At 41.2% G+C, this 19,276-nt stretch overlaps 1 protein-coding gene across 7 annotated transcripts in view; it reads right to left on the reverse strand.

Annotated features, from left to right (window-relative positions):
* Positions 1–13,924: 13,924 nt before the first annotated feature.
* Positions 13,925–19,276, reverse strand: part of STON2 (stonin 2) — a 68,060-nt gene continuing 62,708 nt past the window's right edge. For all 7 annotated transcript variants that reach the window (XM_030950505.1, XM_030950506.1, XM_030950508.1 and 4 more), the window contains one exon: positions 13,925–18,707. In XM_030950505.1, coding sequence (XP_030806365.1) covers positions 18,624–18,707 — 84 coding nt within the window. In that variant the 3' untranslated portion in view covers positions 13,925–18,623. The remainder of the gene's footprint in view (positions 18,708–19,276) is intronic.

Consider the following 19,276-nt stretch of genomic DNA (forward strand, 5'->3'; position numbering starts at 1 on the left):
GGGGGGGCGCGAGGCACCGCGAGAGCTGCCGCGAGACCGCGCCGGGACCGGAGGCGTCACGTGGGGCGCCCCGCCCCCGCCGCCATGACACCTACCGAGGCGGAAGTGGCTGAGCGAAGTGGCGCGGCCGGGCCCTATCGAGGCGGAAGTGGCTTCGCCTCTCTCCGGTGCGCCGTCCCCGCCCGGCGGGTGACGCCACGGGGCGCGCGCGGCAGGCGGCCGCGGGGGCCGGGCGTTCAGTGGTCGCGCGCGGGACGGAAAAACGGCATCGTTTGGTTTGGAAAAGGTCTGTGAGACCATAGAGTCCAGCCAATGACCGAGCACCACCGTGTCAGCTGGACCAGGGCACTAAATCACCTCCTTTAAACACCTCCACGGATGATGATTCCACTCTGGGCTGCCCATTCCAATGTCTAATCACCTTTTATGTGAAGAAATTCACCCTGATGGCCAACCTCAACCTCCCCTGTCCTGTCACTGGTTGCCTGGCAGAAGAGGCCAATCCCCACTTGGCTGCAACCTTTTTTCAGGCAGTTGTAGAGAGCAAAAACCTGAGCCTCCTTTTCTCCAGGCTCAACACCCCCAGCTCCTTTGGCTGCTCCTCATCAGACTCATGCTCCAGACCCTTCCCCAGCTTCGTTCCCCTTCTCTGGACACGGCCCAGCCCCTCAATGTCGTCCCTGAAGCAAGAGGCCCAGAACTGAGCACAGAATTCAAGGTGGAGCCTCACCAGTGCCAAGCAGAGGGAGAAAATAAACGCCCTGGTCCTGTTGGCCGCACTATTGCTGATACAGGCCAAGATGCCATCAGCCTTCTTGGCCACCAGGACACATCCTGACTCATGTTCTGCTGCTACTGACCAGGGCTGGGCTGTGGTGGCCACGCCAGGGCAGAGTGCTGGGAGAAGGGCTGGCAGCTCTCACAGAGGAGGTGGCTCAGGCCCTGCTGTCCATGCTGAGGGTCACAACTGTGCCAGGCACTGCAGAAATGAACCAGCCTCACTTCAGTCCCTGGGAGATTGCTCCGAGGCAATTAAAAACCACAAGTAATCACTACAAGGCAGAAATGGCCCTTCTGGGCCCACAAGGAAGGGGTTCTGAGCCCTGCTCAGCATTGTGAGCGCTGGTGCTTTCCCTCACGAGCAGCTGGTTAAAGGCTGCCCAAGCCTAGCTGCCCCTGTTGTAGGCAGTGTGCCACCACCCGGGCTGGTAGCTGAGGCTGGAGGTGGTCGGGAAGAGGGACAGAGCACAACCTAAGAATTTACGGCTGTCCTTCCTCAGGGTCTCGTCAAGGCCCACAGGTGCTTACTAGTCTGCAACATTGCTGCTTTTATCAGTTCTTCATCGAGTCGGTGGCAACAGGATCTCCCCTCTGTGCAAAAGGTTGTCAGAGCTCTGCCAGCTGGCTTAACTTCCATTTTCCACTCTTTATTGTCTTTTCTTCCATTCCCTCTTTATCCTCTTTCTCTATGGTAACCTATGAGAGGCATGTAATACGGGAAAATCTTCTTAACTCTGAGTATTGTTCCATCGGTGTTGACCACTCACTCTCACCTTCACTCAGTTCTTCGCACAACTTCTGAACTCCACTCATCCCTTAGATCTCCACCAATAACTCACTTGTGTGAAGTCCACTCAAGCATAAATGAAAAATAAAGTTGAATTCTGACTTGGTGCACACAAGGCATAGTAGGTTACATCTCTTCAACAATTGTGGTGGTGTAAATTACCACATATTTGTTATGTAACCTCCAGCCTGAAGTCCTCTCTATAAATTAGCCCTAGCAATAAGTTCAGGAACTCCTGTCTGGTATCTTTTGATGGGGAGGAGTTTGTTAGTGGGTGTAGTGGGTACAGGAGGCCTTCCTCTCCAGTTCCTCAAAATCTTTCATTTCTGCAGTAACACACTACCTTCCTTGCTGGAGTGCAGACTTTGTATAGGGACATGAATGGTTGGTTTAGAGTGGGTCCACTAATTAAGTCAGTATTCACTGTGCACATTGCTGGAGCCGTGGCCAAAATAATAGCATAATTTACAAAGTTCTACCATTCTCACCTGTCCAACCCCACCTTTTTGCTGGAGTTTTTCATCTGCATAGCACAGCCAACAGGACTGAGGAGGATCTGCCCACTCAGAAGCCCTAATTCATGGTCTGATGAATGAATTACGGGGACTGGTTGAGATGCTGGTGTTACTTGACTTCTGATACCTCTGATAGGAATATCGTAGTCTCTTGCAAAAAGTTTGTACTTCACTATGAAGCAAAACTGCCAAAATTACTGGCATGTTAACAGGGAAGAGTCAGGTTGCCACTCATACCCCTTTTCTCTTCAAAACAAGGCATTGCATGGCTACAGTTTCCTACCCTGGAACCACCTCCCAGTTTTTCAGTGGCTTACTAAATAGTTAAAAAATTTATCATTTGGGCATGTTAGTAGTACTGCCTCAGACTGGTGTCATGTCATGCTCCTTTCCATATTTCATCAGACTGCCTTTGCAGAAGATAAGACTTGTGTGCACAGCCCTCTCACAATTTCTCAGGCACTAATACCCAGTTGCAGCAGAGCACTGTGAACCCCTGAGTGCCTCTGAAGAATATTGCTGTGAACAAAATCAAGCCCTCATGAGAAATGCCCCATTGAGTAAGACTAATGGTCCATTTAATTCACAGCAATTCAGCTGCTGCTTGGGGAGTCAAGCGAGTTGGCCACTTCCTGCAGTCTGTTCACCCTGGCTGCCTGCTCTGTGGATGTTAGGGGATTCTACTTCATTTAGCATTTTGTTAGACTGGAATAACACACGTGCTTGTGTATAGTGCAGGAGCAATGCTGATAGTCTGGGGAGCATCAGAAGGCATAAGCTACACAACAGCATTGCTTTTATAGTTATCTGTATTTATCTGCCAGCAGCATTCTCCTTTGTTTGCTGGGCAAGCATGAATCTTCCTAAGTTTGTGTGTTACCCTGTCTGTCATTTCTCCCCGAGGTTTCTAACACTGACAACTCAGGGTGGCTTCACCAGGTTTAGCAATAATGTCAGCTGTACTGCTGGGTAGGCACTTCTGTTTTAGCTATTGGGCTGCCTAGACTGGAGCCCCATAGTGAAGATGGACATTACATCGAGAGCAAAAATGATGACATTTGGGTAAACTTTCTCCTTCAGTGCAAAAATCATTCAAATATGGGATAGTGTAGGGAAAAACCAATTTGTGCACAAGATCAAAAGCTGATCCTTGATGTGTTAGAGAAGGAAATAATATAGAAAAGTTCCCGCTCAATCCTAGACACAATCATATTTATTTCTCTACAAAATGTTTGAGACAAAGAAAAATCATCTTTTACAGCAAACATTTTGCTCTCAGAGACACACAGTCTACATTGAGTACCCTGAATGATTCCTGGCCTGTTCAGAAGCATCCCTGGCTTCTCCTCAGCAGGGCAAATTACTTACCACTGCAACAGTAGCTTAATTAATACAAGGGTCTAGGATAGGGGGATATATGTAGTTCATCTTCTTTGAAGTTCATCATGGAATTACTTCTTTTAGAATAGAGATTTTTGAACTTGTGAATAGGAAGGTGGGGAAGGAAGAAATAAATTTTCTTCAATATGATTTTTGGGTTGACCACCCTTCCATTTTAAAGTTCTTGGCAAGCACTAATTGGTTGTTCTACACAGTATATCTTTCAAGAAGAAATTTGCAAAGGGATAAGTGATGTATAAATATTTGCTAATGAGGGAGGGATGGGACACAATTGAATCTAGAAAGTCAAAGATGCAAAGTGTCTGTGATTGCCTCAGAAAACCACCAGCTAGCATCTGAGCTGGAAGAACCACAAAATCTTGATGCTAAGTTAAAACACATTCAATGTAAGCTACAATCTTAATTTCTATTTATCTTTGTTGTTTAGTTGTTTTTTTAATTGAGTTTTTGTGGTTCATCTGAAAATTGTAAAAAAAAAAAAAACCTGAAACTATTTTTCTGCCCCCAAGAGTAGACCGTGCCTGATCTCCTACACCTGAAGAAATCACTATCAGAGCAGTATCAGCATACACTCATTTTTCTTTGAAATAATTGAAATAATTTTTGATCAGACAGTGAAGAATAGAGTACTTAGTATGAGGTGTTGCTGACAACACTGTTTCTTAATTTCCTAGTTCTTGAAACAAAGCAAAACTTGTTTTGTTGATGACTTGTAATTATGTCTACTAGCTCCCCTTCCCTCTGAGGGGGGTGGTCAAACAAGGAAAACAAAAATCGGTCCTAGCTATATTACAGGATGACAGAATGATGCTCACCATCAGCATGCCTTCCAGAGTTGTCATCATTGTCTTGTCCACATTACCAATCTGCTTTTGTACTGGTGAAGTCTCCCGCTTCAGGCATGAAGACAACATCAAATTTTCAACCAGTATCTTTATTACACTCTTACTTGAAAAACAAGCTAAGCCGCTGAACACTTTTCAGAATGCTTTGGCAACATATTGTATTATTAGTCAAAAAGTAAACCTTCTGACCCAATCTCTGAAATGGCATGTTTCCAGAAGAATGAGATACACATTTAAACATCAAATCGCAATAGCATGTGTTGAAGGATAAAACAGGAACATACACAGAACTAAGGCAGTCTGAAAAATGTTCTTAAGGGAAAATGCTTCTTGAAGTTATGTTCACACATTGTGAGATTAGAGATTATTTTCTCCTCTAAGTTTCTCATACTGCTTCTATTCACTGTACCAGAGAATATAACCCTAAATGAAATTTGAGAAATTTTGTTTGTTTGTGAGGGGCAGATTTTTTTGTTCCTTTTGTTTCTTTGGAGTTTTTAAGTGTCTATACAGAGCTAAAAACAAAAATAAGTGGCCCAAGCCACAATCCAAAATGCTGGGCACAGGCAGAAGTTAAAAGCAGACACATCATAATGAAGCTTTTCTGGGTGCAACAAGCCCTCAGGAGTCAGAAGGGAGGCAGACACATAACAAAACTTACATTATATGACTTTCAGACAGTGGTCAGGTATTGAATAAAAATTCCCTAATTAAATGGTATAAAATACATATATTAATTGACATTCTCGTAACAGCTTGCTCAGCATGATCTAGGAGCTGGAAGCTAAAACCAATAAATGTGTCCCTCTTGTCTTCAGCAACAGGTTTTCCAGAAGGGTTTTTTTAGCAAGGCAGAAATGGAATGAAATAGCTCACATCACCGTTGTTGCAAAGTGCCTCTATTCTTCTAGTTGGATTACTCTCATATCTAGAATTTGAAGCACAGCAATATACTTTACCAAAGCACACTAGCACAGTTTTAAGGGTCTAGTATATGTACAATTCAACAGCCCTCCTCACAGCCCACAGAGAGCTAAATCTTCTCATCCTACAGCAATATATTTTGCATCATGACCTTGCAGAGGGCAGACAATGTTTCAGTGAAGTCTCATTTTTGAAGTGCTAGAGGAGGCAAGACCTTCAAGAAAGCTGAAAAAAGTCCCCAAAATTCTGAAGGTTAGAGCTTCTCTGAAAGGGTGTGAGTTAAAGGAGTGCCTCTGAGTTATACATTAAGCTTTTATTTCAATATTAGTTTTGTAGAGTCTCAGGCCTGCTCTGCTCTTACTGAAGCAAAGTAGGAAATACAAATATTTTTTTCTTTAATATAGTCTGTTTACTGTCAAAATACATATAGTGTTTTGATAACAACTTATATATACCCCTTTCTTATTAGGGCATGTCTAAACTAGACAATAAAATTATGTGCTTGGTTATCCAGTCAGAGCCAAATAGCTACCAACATAAGAAATCAATCCTCCCCGCCCCAGGCAAAACACGTAAATTGCAACTTTCACAGAAGACTTACAGAAGCAGGTGACCAGGTACTATTCATTACTGTAGCTCCTTCTGTCCCCATCAGTTTTCAACAGATCTCTCACCTCTTCATAGACTGAAGAACAGCACCACAAAAGCCAGGGGACCAATCAGAGATTTTCTTCTAAAGCTGCCACTAACAACTGCTCAACCCTCTCCTGTCAACGCCAGGGTTTCTCTTCTAGCAGAATCATAGTTACCTACCTGACTTATGCACAAACTTCATGTCAGATTTTGCAAAACTATCCCTTTTCTAGGACCATTTGTGCCTCCTCTGCTTAGGAAATTGACTTTCCCTGAGGAATCATTTCACACCTGTGCACCGTGGTCTTTATGACAGCTGTTTCTAGTAAATGATCAGCTGTAGCTGGAGGAAACAAATAGGTCTTTTCTAGGCTCTTACCATATGCTGCATTTATTTTACACCTTAGCAGAGGTTTTTGCCATTGTGGATTTTGTGGACCAGAGATTGTGGGGTTTTTTTCATGTTTCTGGTTGACAAAACTACACTGAATTTGTAAAGGCAAAATTTAATTGAGACACTGACTCAGTTTTCTCGTGACCCCCAAGTATTCAGTGATAATGAGAATTTCAGGCATCTGTACTTCCTTCCCATACCACTGTGTGCTCATTCTGTCTCTGTGCCACCACACTCTGCTTTTGCCAGTTCCTTGCTGTGCTTTTTTATTTTTTTTCCTCCTGTGTTGGCTAATTTTTAACCTGGATCAGTTTCCTGATCTGGTTCATAGGGCAGCCTTACAAAAGATGTGTTAATGCAACTGAAAGAGCTGACAGGAGTAGAAATAAGTGACTAAAGGAGGAAATGCTTCAAAACAACATTGTTGCCAAATGCTTTGTCATGTAGAAAAAAGTCTCCGGGCTTCCTTTTATCGAAGAAGAATTGGCCATTACTAAAATGCATACCCTGCTTGTTGTAATCAAACTTTCATGCTTGTAGCAGGAAGATTACTGGTCTTAGAGCATAGACCACCCCTTTATTTTTCACATGTGTGTGTTTGACATAACGCTGAAGTCTCCCCAGACTGAATGATTCATAGCTTGAATACAGAGTACCAGTGCTTAAATAGCTAAAAAAAGTCCCTAAAATTCTGAAGGTTAGAGCTTCTCTGAAAGGGTGTGAGGTGACGAAATGCCTCTGAATTCCACATTCTGCATCAGTACCTTGCTGAAGTGCTTTTAAAGTAGTAGCACTATTCACTCAGACTGTAACTGTTATGAATCACAGCTACTCAGCTGTAATGATGTTTCAGCAACAGCCAAAATATTGCTGGCTCTGATTGTGAAACCAAATAACAAAGAAGTCAGATAAAAAAAAGCTAGACTTAGAATACCAATTAGTCTCCTCATACACAATGTCCTACTTTACTGATCCAAAGCAGAGCTGTACATAGCATGCTGATAAATGTTTTTACTGATTACTGCCATATATTCCATCCAGCAGCTATGATGTGCAAAGGTCCGCAGCAGAACTGAATTAACTTTAGCAAAGTTATTCCTGATGTATACAAGCATCAGAGGATGAAATATCCATTGAGAAAAATTTGCAGACTGTGTGTGCCTTTGGAAGCCTTATGTACCTCAGGTTCCATGTAGTGACCTAAGATAGAGTGATTCACCTGGGGTACACCAGAATGCAGATATGCAGTGTGTAACTACGGCCTGGTGCTGCTCTGTGTGAGTGATAACTCTTGATTCCTTTGGGAGTGTGTGTTTGTGTAGCCTCAGCTTCCCTGGCACAGCTGGCAGAGAGGGAGACAGCACACAGGCTGCTGCCACCAAGCAGAGATGTGCTGTGATGGATTCTACTCTGTGGTTTTTCTGTCAGCCACATGTTAACACATCTGCTAAAAATGCTGTTGTGCGAGGCAGGTTTGTTCCACTTCAGATGCTCACTGCCTCCCACTTAATACTTCTGTTCCTTTGTGCCCAGGTGAGTGGCCTTGCAATCCACACCAGCTTCTGGGTTGCTGAGAATTTCATAGAGCTGATTTAAGGGCAAGGAGTATACAGCTTTCATGGAAAAACCATAGGTGTACCCGACACTTTGCAGCCTGCTCAGAGGTGATCCCATGTCCTCTCTGGGACCCAGCATGAGAGGCATCAGACAGACAAGCAGAATTTTTTTTTTGTCTCCTTCCCTTAATGAGTCCCAGGGTTGGTTTTCACAGGACTGGGTGAAATTTGCAGAAAACAACTCCAGTTCAGTTTTGGCTGAATTTAGTCTTCCCACTGAGGAACAGTGAACATAAACTAGCTGGAACCAGCCTATGCCTTATGAGTAGTTAATGTGGAGTTCTCATTCTGAGGCAAATTATCTAACTGCAAAGCTGCATTAGTGTGAGAACTGCTGGGCAGCTGAAGTACCTGGCTTTAAGAGGAAGGAAAACAGCAGGCATGAGCCAGCCCAGTTCATCCTGTAGTGAAGCTTTAGGACCCTACGCATTTATTGTCATTCCTAACCTGTGACCCATTTCTAGAGCTTCTCTCTGTTCCAGTCTTCATGGCAATTGATATATAACCTGGGAGTCTTTGACATACCAAGATTTTGACAGCTGCCAACATGTTAAAAAATGGGAAGCTGCACTTATGGACTGGAACTCAAATTTTTGCTTAGCTACTTCCCACTCCCTGCCTTGCTGCTTCGGATGAAAGGGACTTCGTCCATCTTAAGCATCATCTTCCACTACAGGTCTCCCTAGATTTGCAATATGGCCTACTGACATCAGCCATCTCATTTCTCCCACCAAGACTCTGAGCAGATTAGTGGTCAGTGTGGCTGTGTCTCTGTTGAAAGAAAATATTTCTAGGGAGGCATCCCATCACATCTGCAATACTTGCACTATTTTATGGTATGAGCAGAACACCAGCTGAGCAGAAAAGAGAACTTCCAGTTTATAGAGTTTTCACACAGCTGGATTTTTGCTGGAGAGACTGATCCATGCTCTGACCCATCTGTTTAGATGCAGACAAGTTTTAAAGTTACAGGGTGAGGACACAATGCTGCCTTTATTGGCTGAGGTCTGTAGGCAAAAGGGATGATTTTTCCCAAGGAGTTCTAGCTGTCCCTGCAGCCAGCCCCTGGTAGTGTGTGCTTTGAGCTCAGCTGGGCTCAGCTCCCATGAATGTTTTCCTTGGCCAGCTGTCAAGGAGGTGCTGATGGGTATCATCTAATGTGAAGCAAATGAGAGTACCTTCAAAGCCAAAGTGATAAGGTCTCTATCCACATCATCTGAACAGTTATGTAAATATATGAGTGGTCAAAACAAGTCCTTTGCCCTGCTGCCAAAGCCAGATGAAGTTGGAGGTGAAGCTGGAGGATGCAACCAAGTGGTGTAGAACTAGAAGGACATTTTGTTTTGGACCTGACAAAGCAAGATGACCAGCAGTAGTGTTTGAACCGTGCAGCTTATTTTCTTTCCATTACTGTAGACTTCTGCAAATGTTCATGTCCCTCCTGCCCACTTTCTAGCTATGGCTTTCAAGATAAAATTCACATCTTTTTCTGAATGGTGTGTCAGGCTATAAAGTGCTATATTGATATCAGTGTAAATTGCAAAAGAATGAAGGGCACAGGGCAGGCACACTCAAGGTCTGTCACCCTGCAAATTCTGTAAGTCTGCTAAGGACTTTGAAGGGAGAAGATGTTCTGGGTTGGGGAAGCAATGGAGGGACATTAGATCTGCATTCAGCTGGGGCTCTACCATTCCAAGGCAGCCATTTAATGTTGTCTTGGTTTTCCTATCATCTTAGAGGTACAGTCCTTTATTTAACTCTTCAGATAGCTTGATTTCTTCCTGTTTTAAAAGGACTGTGTAAAATTTAAATGGAAGGTGATAGGAAAGAACAAAGTGATATCCTAAAATACATAGGCCTTGGGTTTTTGGATGACTTGAAAATATCATGTCCCCTGAAGTGTATCTTAGTAGCTCCTAGGTGGAGCTCCTACATGTGGCTGACTTGAATCCAAATATTCAGACCCAATTAGAAAACGTAACCAGCCTGGATTACCACTGCTTTTATCAAAAATGTTCAGTTGTTCCCACATGAGTGTGAAAAAGAATCTCTCTCTTAGGTAGACAATTTTTTTTTTACATTTATTTTCTTTTTGTATAGGAGAATCCAGACATAATGGGGCTTTTTCTACTAAACTTAAGGAGGAGACTTATATCAGGAAGGCAACTGTAAGGAACTCTGATCATGGCTGCACTGTGAATGTTTATTTTCCAAGCTGAAAGCAAAAGAGGTAGCCACAAGAGGGAGGCAGAACTCCTATGGCAGTGTAGTAACCCTAGGAAAAAACAAATCAGAAATACACTTTCAAATTTTCCTTCTTTGAGCTAAAACTCTGCAGTAGCCCTTGCATTGAGAACAATAATTGTTGGCTGTAACTCCTATGAATGTGGCCTCAATGCATGGTAAATACTAAATGGTCAATGTAAGCTGAAAATTAATAACTAATAAATCATTTTCCTAAACCTAAAATTTAGGTAAGAAACTACTTCAGGAGAGATTGAAACTGATTGTCATGTGCTTTTTTGTAGATGGAAACTAAAACTGCCCTCATTATTCAAAGGCATATAGCTGTATGTGTGCCAGACCCTAATACAGAAAGATAATTTTGTTTCTGGAAGAATACTTTTTATAACAATTTGCTTCTTAGCAAATACATTGTAAGGATGTATTTAAACAGTTCAATTTCCATAGCACCTCAGCAAACAGATAAGGAACTAGCCTCAAATGGTGCTATTATTTATCCTATTAAGTACTTTCACTGGGTAACAGGCCTTCTAGATTCAGTGAGCTCAAAAGAGAAAGCAATTTGGATGGAGGGAGAGGGTAGGTCTGGTGTCTAATTTCTGCTCCAAGGACATAATATACTCCACAGAATTTCATCAACTGCAGTCAAGGATTGACAAACCTGGTCAGTACCTAAACCTTCAAAGTCTTCAATCCTTCTTTTCAGTCTTTAATTGTCTCCACCTCTGTACTCATCCTCTAGGTAGGCTCAAACAAGGAGAAGCAAGGGATCCCAAATCCCTTCACTTCCCAGCAGTGCAGTGTTCTGAAAAGTGCACAGCATTATAGTACACAATGCTCCTTGTGAGCACAGCAGCAGGTTGGAATCCTCAAGAGAGGGAGAGTAGGGGAATACCTTGCTTGAAAACTTGGCTGTATAGAACTGTGGTAGTTTGGGTCACATACAGGAACAGTTGGTGTTAGTAGACATCTTTCATGGAAATTTATGAGAGCTTCTGGGAATTATGTACTTCCAGAATGAGGCAGCAGCTGCATGGGGGTGGATGAGACAGGATTAGTGGGCTTGGCTGCCTGGACTTAGACTGAGCCATAGCAGCTTACCTCAGGGTGGTGGGGAGTGGCTGTCTCTTTTAAGTGTGTCCAGAAAATAAAAAGGTCAAACTTTTTTGTCAAATTGTTCTTTCCATCATAATTGTACATATCCTTGCATGCCTATACAACACACACAAATGCTTTTGATTTTTTATAGAAAATAGTTAAACATTATCTTGTTACAGCATTTTTTGTTGGAGGAATTTTAAGTGCTTTATGGATGTAAATTTAAACTGAGTATGTGCAAACAGGTAAGGATATTTGGGTGAAAAGGCTAGTCAACATCACTGAAAAATTAAGTTGTCTGTTGTCCTTTTCTCAGCTAAACATGGAATCAGCTGAGGTAGTCAGCTCTTACACCCAGTTTTGAGATCCAACTGATTTACAGCGGGCCAAATTCTGCATGGAGTTCATAGTCCTGAAAACTGGCGATGCTTATGATTCCTTGAGGCTGCTTGGTGCAGCAGGTCAGCAGTCCAGGCAAGAACCTGGCAGTGACCGCTAGAGAGCAACAGTCCCTTCCCTTCTGAGAGCCCACGGAGTGTGAGCGTGCAGCTAAGTGCCTTGTTGTTCCCATCTGTGGTTCACTTCTCCAGGTACCACCCATACCACGGACCCCAACTCACCAAGCAGAAATGCCAGTCAACTCACAATTTCATCATGCCGTGCCTGCTCGCTCTGAACAATTTGAGAGCTGATTTTGACACTGTGGTTCAGATCCAAATCTAATTCTATTTGTTCAAAACCCTTCCAGTCTTCTATAATATTCATATTAATTTTTTCAGGTTTTGTTCCTAAGATCAGTATTTGTAGACTGGGACTCCCCAAGTCACATTTTTTTGCATAGTTCCTGACTTGTCACAGGACTTCATGAGGTATTAGCACACATTTTTCTCTGCTGAGATCGTAACTTCAGCATATCCCATTTTGCCACCAGCACTCCTTGCGTGTTCCCCTTGCACCGTCACTTCCTGAGAGCCACAGCAAAGGGTGCCTGTAAGTGTGGGGAAAAAAATCAACCAAACCTGCTGCCTGCTGCAGTGAGAAACAAGGTTTGGATAACAGGGAGATGGGCACAGGGGATACCACAGCAGTTGAACTCCTAATCTCAGTTGAAAACTGTCTGCAGTTTTGCTTTTGTTTTGGTTGGCCTGAAGTCAGAACTCTGCTACTCTGCCTGCATTTGTGCACTGACACGAAGTTTTCCCACTTCATTCCTTTTCAATCTGAGGACTCTCTGTATTAGTACAATTACTGAACTGACCATACCCTAGCAAATTTGTTTGCTTCCACAGAGGAGTTGAGCTCTCCTTTTCAGTCTTGCATCAGGAAAACCTTTACAAAAGAGGCCCCTAATTTAAGAAGTTACTTTGAGCTGTATTCAGCCTGTATTCAACCTTTTCCTTCAAAAGCTCTTTAGGCTGAGCTGACTGCTCCCAGTTTATCTAGAGCTCCTGGGGTAGTAACAACTGGGAGGCTGCAGAAGGCCCCCAACCAGGGAAGGACCAGTCTGCCCAGACCTCCTGAACCCCAGCATGTGTCTGGCACTTGTTGAATTACCCCAGTGCTACTGAAGGCAGTACTACAGTCACCCCTGTCCATCAGGCTTTGCTGTCCCATTGTTCAGAGTTGAGAAAGACACCTTTCATAGCTACCATATAAAATACTATTCTAATTAGTTTTTTATATACAGCAGTTGCTGTTAGGCTTCTGATGCTGTGACCAAGAGGAAAAGAGTTTTTTCTGGGACTGGTGCACTTCACTTTTCAGACACATCTGCTGCAACCCACACCTGCACCTAAGCTGAAACAGTGGGCTGCTGCTCCATCTTTTGCTTTATCTCCAGCTGACCTTCAGCACTTTTTGTCTTAAACATTTACAACATATCTGGACTAGCCAGGGTGGCCAATCATGGCAACTAAGAGTACTGAAAGAAAATTGTGGTTTTTTTCCTCTCCACATTGCGTTATCTCCCTCCAGTGATGTCTTTTGTTTGGGTACACAATGCACTGGCACTCTGACCTCCCCATCTCTTGTAGGGTGTTATTTTGGCTTATCTCTAAAGACTACACTGTTGCCAAGGAACTTAGCTCCTTGGTTTTAAAATGTCTGGGTTTTTTTCTCCAAAATGTTTTTTTAAAAACATTACGCATATTAGCAAGCTATCATGGTTAATAAAATCCTACCATCCCAATTTTATATGTTCATTTCAAAAAGTCACTGAGTGTCTGAACTGTAGTAAAAAACTCTTAGTACTAAAAGCTACTGAATCTTAACTTTCCTTGTTTCTCCTGGCTGACCTGATTTACTCTTAAGTAACAAATATGAGGCATCATACCTTGTGTACCTCCATTTTCTGATACTGTAAAATGGTTGACTTACTGTCAGTTGTACTGAGCTCAGAGCAGTACTCTGAACAGCACTTATGATGAGTATCTGATTTTATTTGGCCAAGCAAAGTGCCCAGCTCTTCAGTCTGATACAAGGAACGCTTTTTGAGAAAAACAAGACTGAAGTGGGTCTCAGTGACTCTAAGAGAAGAGATGTATGAAATGACACATGGCTTACTGAACTTTGAAAGAACACAGAGAATCATAGCAGAGGACTCTACATACTTCAGACCTGATATTTGCTTTGCAAACACATTCTGCTCACTCTTTCAGGTACTTCTGGTTTTAGTGGTCAAAGAAGAGACCACTGAGTAGAGGCTTCAATCCTCAATTACTTTGTTTCTAAATGCTGGACCATCTTCCATATTATGTTAGTACTACTTCAAACTGTTATGTGGCTCAGGCTCTAGGCCTGCTCCATTTCCCTTGCAGTCTATTGTTCAAGCTACCTGATCAAGTGATGTTATCTCTTTTCTGTATGTAGTCTCTAAACTTCTACTTTTTGTTGTCCTTTATACCATTCAAAATATTCCTTTTCCTCTTCTGAATTCAAGACCTCTGATTTATCAGAATATACAGCACATACGACTTCAATTTCACAGTGAGTGTGGATATGCTGTTTCATCTTAACATTTATTTAAATTTTCATGTAGTTTAAACAAAAACATGACATCCCATTTCAACTGATACAAAGAAAAAAAATAAACCACTTCTACGAAGTTAGCCAGTGTATAGACTTACTTATTTTACAAAATAAGAAGGTAGGAACATGTTACAAAATAATAATTAAACCAATCAATGTCAATAGTGCAAAGAATAAATTGCAAGTATGAAAGAAAGAGACAGAGGAGGAGGGTGGGACGGATGGGAGGACGGATGGCTGAATGTGTGAGGGGTGGCTGGCTGACTGAACAAAACAGGAACATTAGGAAGAGCTGTACGTGTTATCACACAAAATTTTGTATCTTAGACATGTCATGATGTAGATTTAAATTCAGGGGCAGAAGAGGGTAAGTACTTCATCCATTAGGTGATCTCTGTGTGCTGTAAATTCTTGTGCTGGTCAGTTCCAGAGATTAATACAGCTATGCACACAAGCAGCTAAGAGTCACTGCAAGAAATTTTTCACCAACTGGAAGAAGGGTGACCTATCAAGGACTTGATTAGTGCACTGAAGGGCCAAGGAAATGACTGAGAATTTTATGCAAGCAAAAGAGCAAGCACCTCCACCTTATCCACTTGCTTTCATGCTCTTTCACATGCAATTGCTGTCTATCCTGGGAGGTGACTGTTCAAGAGGGAGTTTTAGCAGCTACTAAATAATGTGGATGGATGTTGGACATCCTATCAAGTAACTGTCAGCCAGCAACCCACCAGAGAAGGAAGATTATTTCTGCAGTGTTTATAATGATACTGCTGTATCTGATTCCTTCATAAGAAGACTAAATCTAAATCTAAATAAAACAACCAAAATAACATCAGTCAGTTTTAGTATTTCTCAGATGAATTCATCCATTTTCCTTTTCTAGCAGAGTGTCCATAGTTAATAAATGTAAGAGATATTAACTAAAATAATCTCAGCTGCCTGGAGATATTGTTCATCTTTACCCCTTGTGATCAAAGATACTTCATGTTGCTAGGCAAAATTCCATACAATACCTCAAGTCTTACCACAGTACAAATATTAAAACCCTAGTGAGAAATAGAAAGAGGACTGAAAGTGGTAATCACTTCAGGGAGTAAAGGTATGCTTACCTTGAAGGCACATTTCCTGCATGGAGTGTTTGAGTACTACAAAGCTTTCAAATATACCAAAGGACAGTGATTGCATCTTTCTCAAAAGAAGCAGTAATCTGAAACTAGTTAGAGAGATTTTTCCGCATGATTAAAAAAAAAAAATCCCACTACAGGCACTGCTTGTATCTAAATAATTTCTGCTACTTTCAAACTCACAAACTTCTCAGATCTTTTCCCTTCACTCCAATCAAGTCTGTTCAAATTGCTACTATACTCATACAGGTGAAGAGTATATGTACATAAAGTACATATGTGACAAGTGTGTAACACTGAGAAATTGGCACTATTTAACCAATAAAAAACAGTGGAGACCTCAGTAAGGGCACTTAGGATCCCAGTGTTCAAATTCTCAATGCTCGTAATGGTGCTGGACTGAAAAAATAATTCAGTTGAGACACCTGGTGACACCAACAATAGACTTCTTAAAGATTTTGGTTATTAGCACTCTTTTGAAAAATCAAACTACTTAGTCCAGTCCTTAGGAAATAAGGAAATTAAGATCTTTTGAGATTCTGGCTGGGGTATTCATCCTTAACACTTGAAAATTCAGTGGCAGGTACATCTAAAAATCTCTCCAGAGATAAGAACGGATTAAAATGGCTTTCATATAAACCACAACACTTATCCAGTTTTGCCTGCATAAGTTCATGATGACTGGAAGAAATACTTCTGTGTACAACTACATAAGAAAGATGAGAGTCAGGTTTTTCATTCACTGATTCTGAAACAGTGATGAAGTGGTACAGAAATTAAGTAAATCCATAAAAGTCCAGTATTTTTATCTTTCACTTACTGGAACATAGAATATTCTGTGGCGCTAGTATGATAGAGGCTGAATAGTTTAACAATTCAACAGTGATGGAAAATTATATTCCTTTTATTTTCTCCCCTCTTAAGGTGTACGACATACCTGTACTAACTTGTATTACTTATTTGTGTTTCCATGAGCTTAGGGGCAATAGGCAAAAAAAATCAGACACAGCCTGCAGGTCAGAGTAGAAATATCTCCATTTCTTTCACAAAACATTCTCACATTTCCTCAGTAACATGCTTCAGCTTGTTTTTTGTTTTTTTTTTTTTATTTCTTGATGGTGGGATTTCAGAAACCGTACATTAGGAGCTGCACTGAAAAGCAGGAAGACCATCCAGAAATTCTTTGACTGCCTTTGAACAGGAGTGAATTTTGTAGAGGAGCTGTCATGCAACTCATCACAGCCAGTCTGTGTCAGAGCTGAGAATCAGTCACAAATTCAACCCTGTGCTCCCAAATATTTCACAACCTATACAAGTCATCATTAATAGTATCAGAAATTTTAATCCATTGATCTCAAAATTCTTAATAAAAGTTAACAGCATTCTTCCATTTACAGAGAGATGTTGCAAATGCTTAGTATTAACTGGTGTGCTCCAAGGAGCATCCTGGGCCCAGAAGGGCTACCTGCAGTGGAGTATTACAGGCTTGTCAGTAAGTCCTAGAAGGATTGAGACTTTACATATTTACACCATTTACATGTACACCATTTACAGTGGGGTACCTGTCCAAGTATGTGTCACTAGGGTGATGCAGGCTTGAAATGTAGGTGCATATAAAAAAGGCATTTAAAAGATCTCTACAATTTATTTAAAATTCTACAACTACCAGTTTCAGGCTCAATGAAACGAATTTCATTATTTATTTGTGATTTTAACATTGTAGTAACTTTTATAGGAGTCACAGTGAAAGTGGTAAATCAAGAGTGTATTAATTTTTTTATATTAAATGTAAAATGAAATAAATTTATAAAAAAGCTTTCATTTTAATTCATTATTATTTTAAATTACATTGCCAAAGTTTTCCAAATGTGTATTTTATAGTCAGCAGTAACCTTTCAGAAGATAAATGATTTAATAAATTACTTACTTTACATTTAACATTACAAGACAAAATATTACACAAGCCATAGAAACAACTAAAAATCGGTACTTTTAACACTGTTTTCTCTGAAATGTGTGTGAATGAGTGATTTATATCTTCTGCATTTTTATTTAGAAAGAAGTTTTAAGACTTGCTATTACTTCCAGGTAAGTTGGGATAAAAAAATCTCCATGATAGAAGCTTGTTAATTTTTGGAAAGAGATTTGGAGCCCAGTTAATGGGAGTATTATAAAGATACAAGTTATTTATATTGTAGGTTCAAGATAGAACATGAAAATAATATTGTGCTGGACAGACTTCCACAGATTTTCAGGAAAACAAACAACATTTTCTGTTAAAGTAATTGTGTTCTGACATTTTCAATAACCACCCATTTTTCCCATCCAAGAAAACATACAAAAAAGCCCCAAACCCAAAACTAAGCCCCCATGTTTTTCCCTTAAATATCTTTCTAGGCAGGAATGATCTGATTTTAGCAAAGTCCCTCTGGTACCTCCACTATGGTAACACACATTCCCTACTGCTAGCAGCCATGACTATGTTCAGTCAAGATACCAGAACAGCTCAGACTACAAAGTAAAAATTTTAAGAAATTGCAGAGGCTTTCTTGTAACTTGTGCAAACCCTGTGAAAATGTGCACAGTGACATGTCACTCAAGGGATAAGACAGGAAGGGCTGAACAGAGGTACAGCTCTGTGATCAGCTGTCCTGTCTGTAGTTCATCTCTTTCAACACAGAGACCACTCTCTTTGTTTAAGATGCAGAGTGTGTTGATTCTTCAGAATGATGCTCAGGGTTTTCACTCTGTGGACCATTTCAGAAAGGAGATTTTATATAATTTTCCACTCGATCCTCCCTGAATTTTATTTGGCAGTTCAGAAGGAAGCAATTCAGTCAAAGGCCAAACCAAAAGGCATGGAAGCAAAATGCTTAATGTGGGAGGGCAAGATTGTGAGATAAAGGCTATTTTCTGGTGTGGCTGAGATGGTTGCCAGACCATACTTTAGTGCAGAACCTAAATGGTGAAAAGGCAGAAAAGGCAGGCTTGTACTTTACTGTACAACTGTACTGGTTCCAGCAAAAGCCCGTGGATCCCCTCCAAACAAACCCTGACCACATTCTTCTCAAAGTATGGATCATCAGAAAGAGAAAAAGTTATACTCTTCAGAGCATTATTTTAAAAGTACTAGTCCCTAATTTTTAAAAGCAAAATACCCAAGCCCTGCAAGTCCTTTCTTCCAGGTCTTCAATTTGACCACCCCTCTTGGGACTTGCAGACTGATCTTCCTTTACTGTGTAGCACATTCATTGACATCTGCAGTACTTTCTCCCTTCAGATCCTCATTCAAGCTTTTTTTCTGCTCAATTTCAACCTGGTAGAAGAAAAAGAGGAAGAAAATTTGTAATGAGAAAGGAAAACAAAAGATTCACAAATCTTCCTCAGTGGTGGTTCTTGTGTTCAGGCAAAGAAACTCTTGGTGACCTGAGAGGGCTGCGAGGAAAAATAGACTGAGGATCAGGGAAAATTGGATTTTATTTACTATAAGGATTTTCAGTCTAATCTAAGCAGTTCTACAATTCAACAGTGTCATGAAATAATTTCCAGAAGAGATAATGTCATGCAGAGAACTCACATGACTTTATATTCATTACCATTCCCAGTTGTACTCTGAATTCAAGCTCAGGACCAAATCTGCAGACGATAGGTGGCTTCCTACGTGACAGCAGAAAATCAGCCTTAATTATAAATTCTGAGAAGACTGATATATAAAGAAAAGAGATTTTTTAAATGATCTGGAGTTCGAACAGAGACCCATAAGGATCATCAAATCCAACTGCCTGCTTCTTGAAGCAGTGCCTAACACTACCCCAAATCTCAGCACATTCCCTGCTGTCCTCAGGCTCAGAGGTGCTTTGGCCTACAAATACCAATTTGTATTGG

This window comes from Camarhynchus parvulus, chromosome 5 (genome assembly GCF_901933205.1).
Source record: "Camarhynchus parvulus chromosome 5, STF_HiC, whole genome shotgun sequence".
In the NCBI taxonomy this organism is placed as follows: Eukaryota; Metazoa; Chordata; class Aves; order Passeriformes; family Thraupidae; genus Camarhynchus; species Camarhynchus parvulus.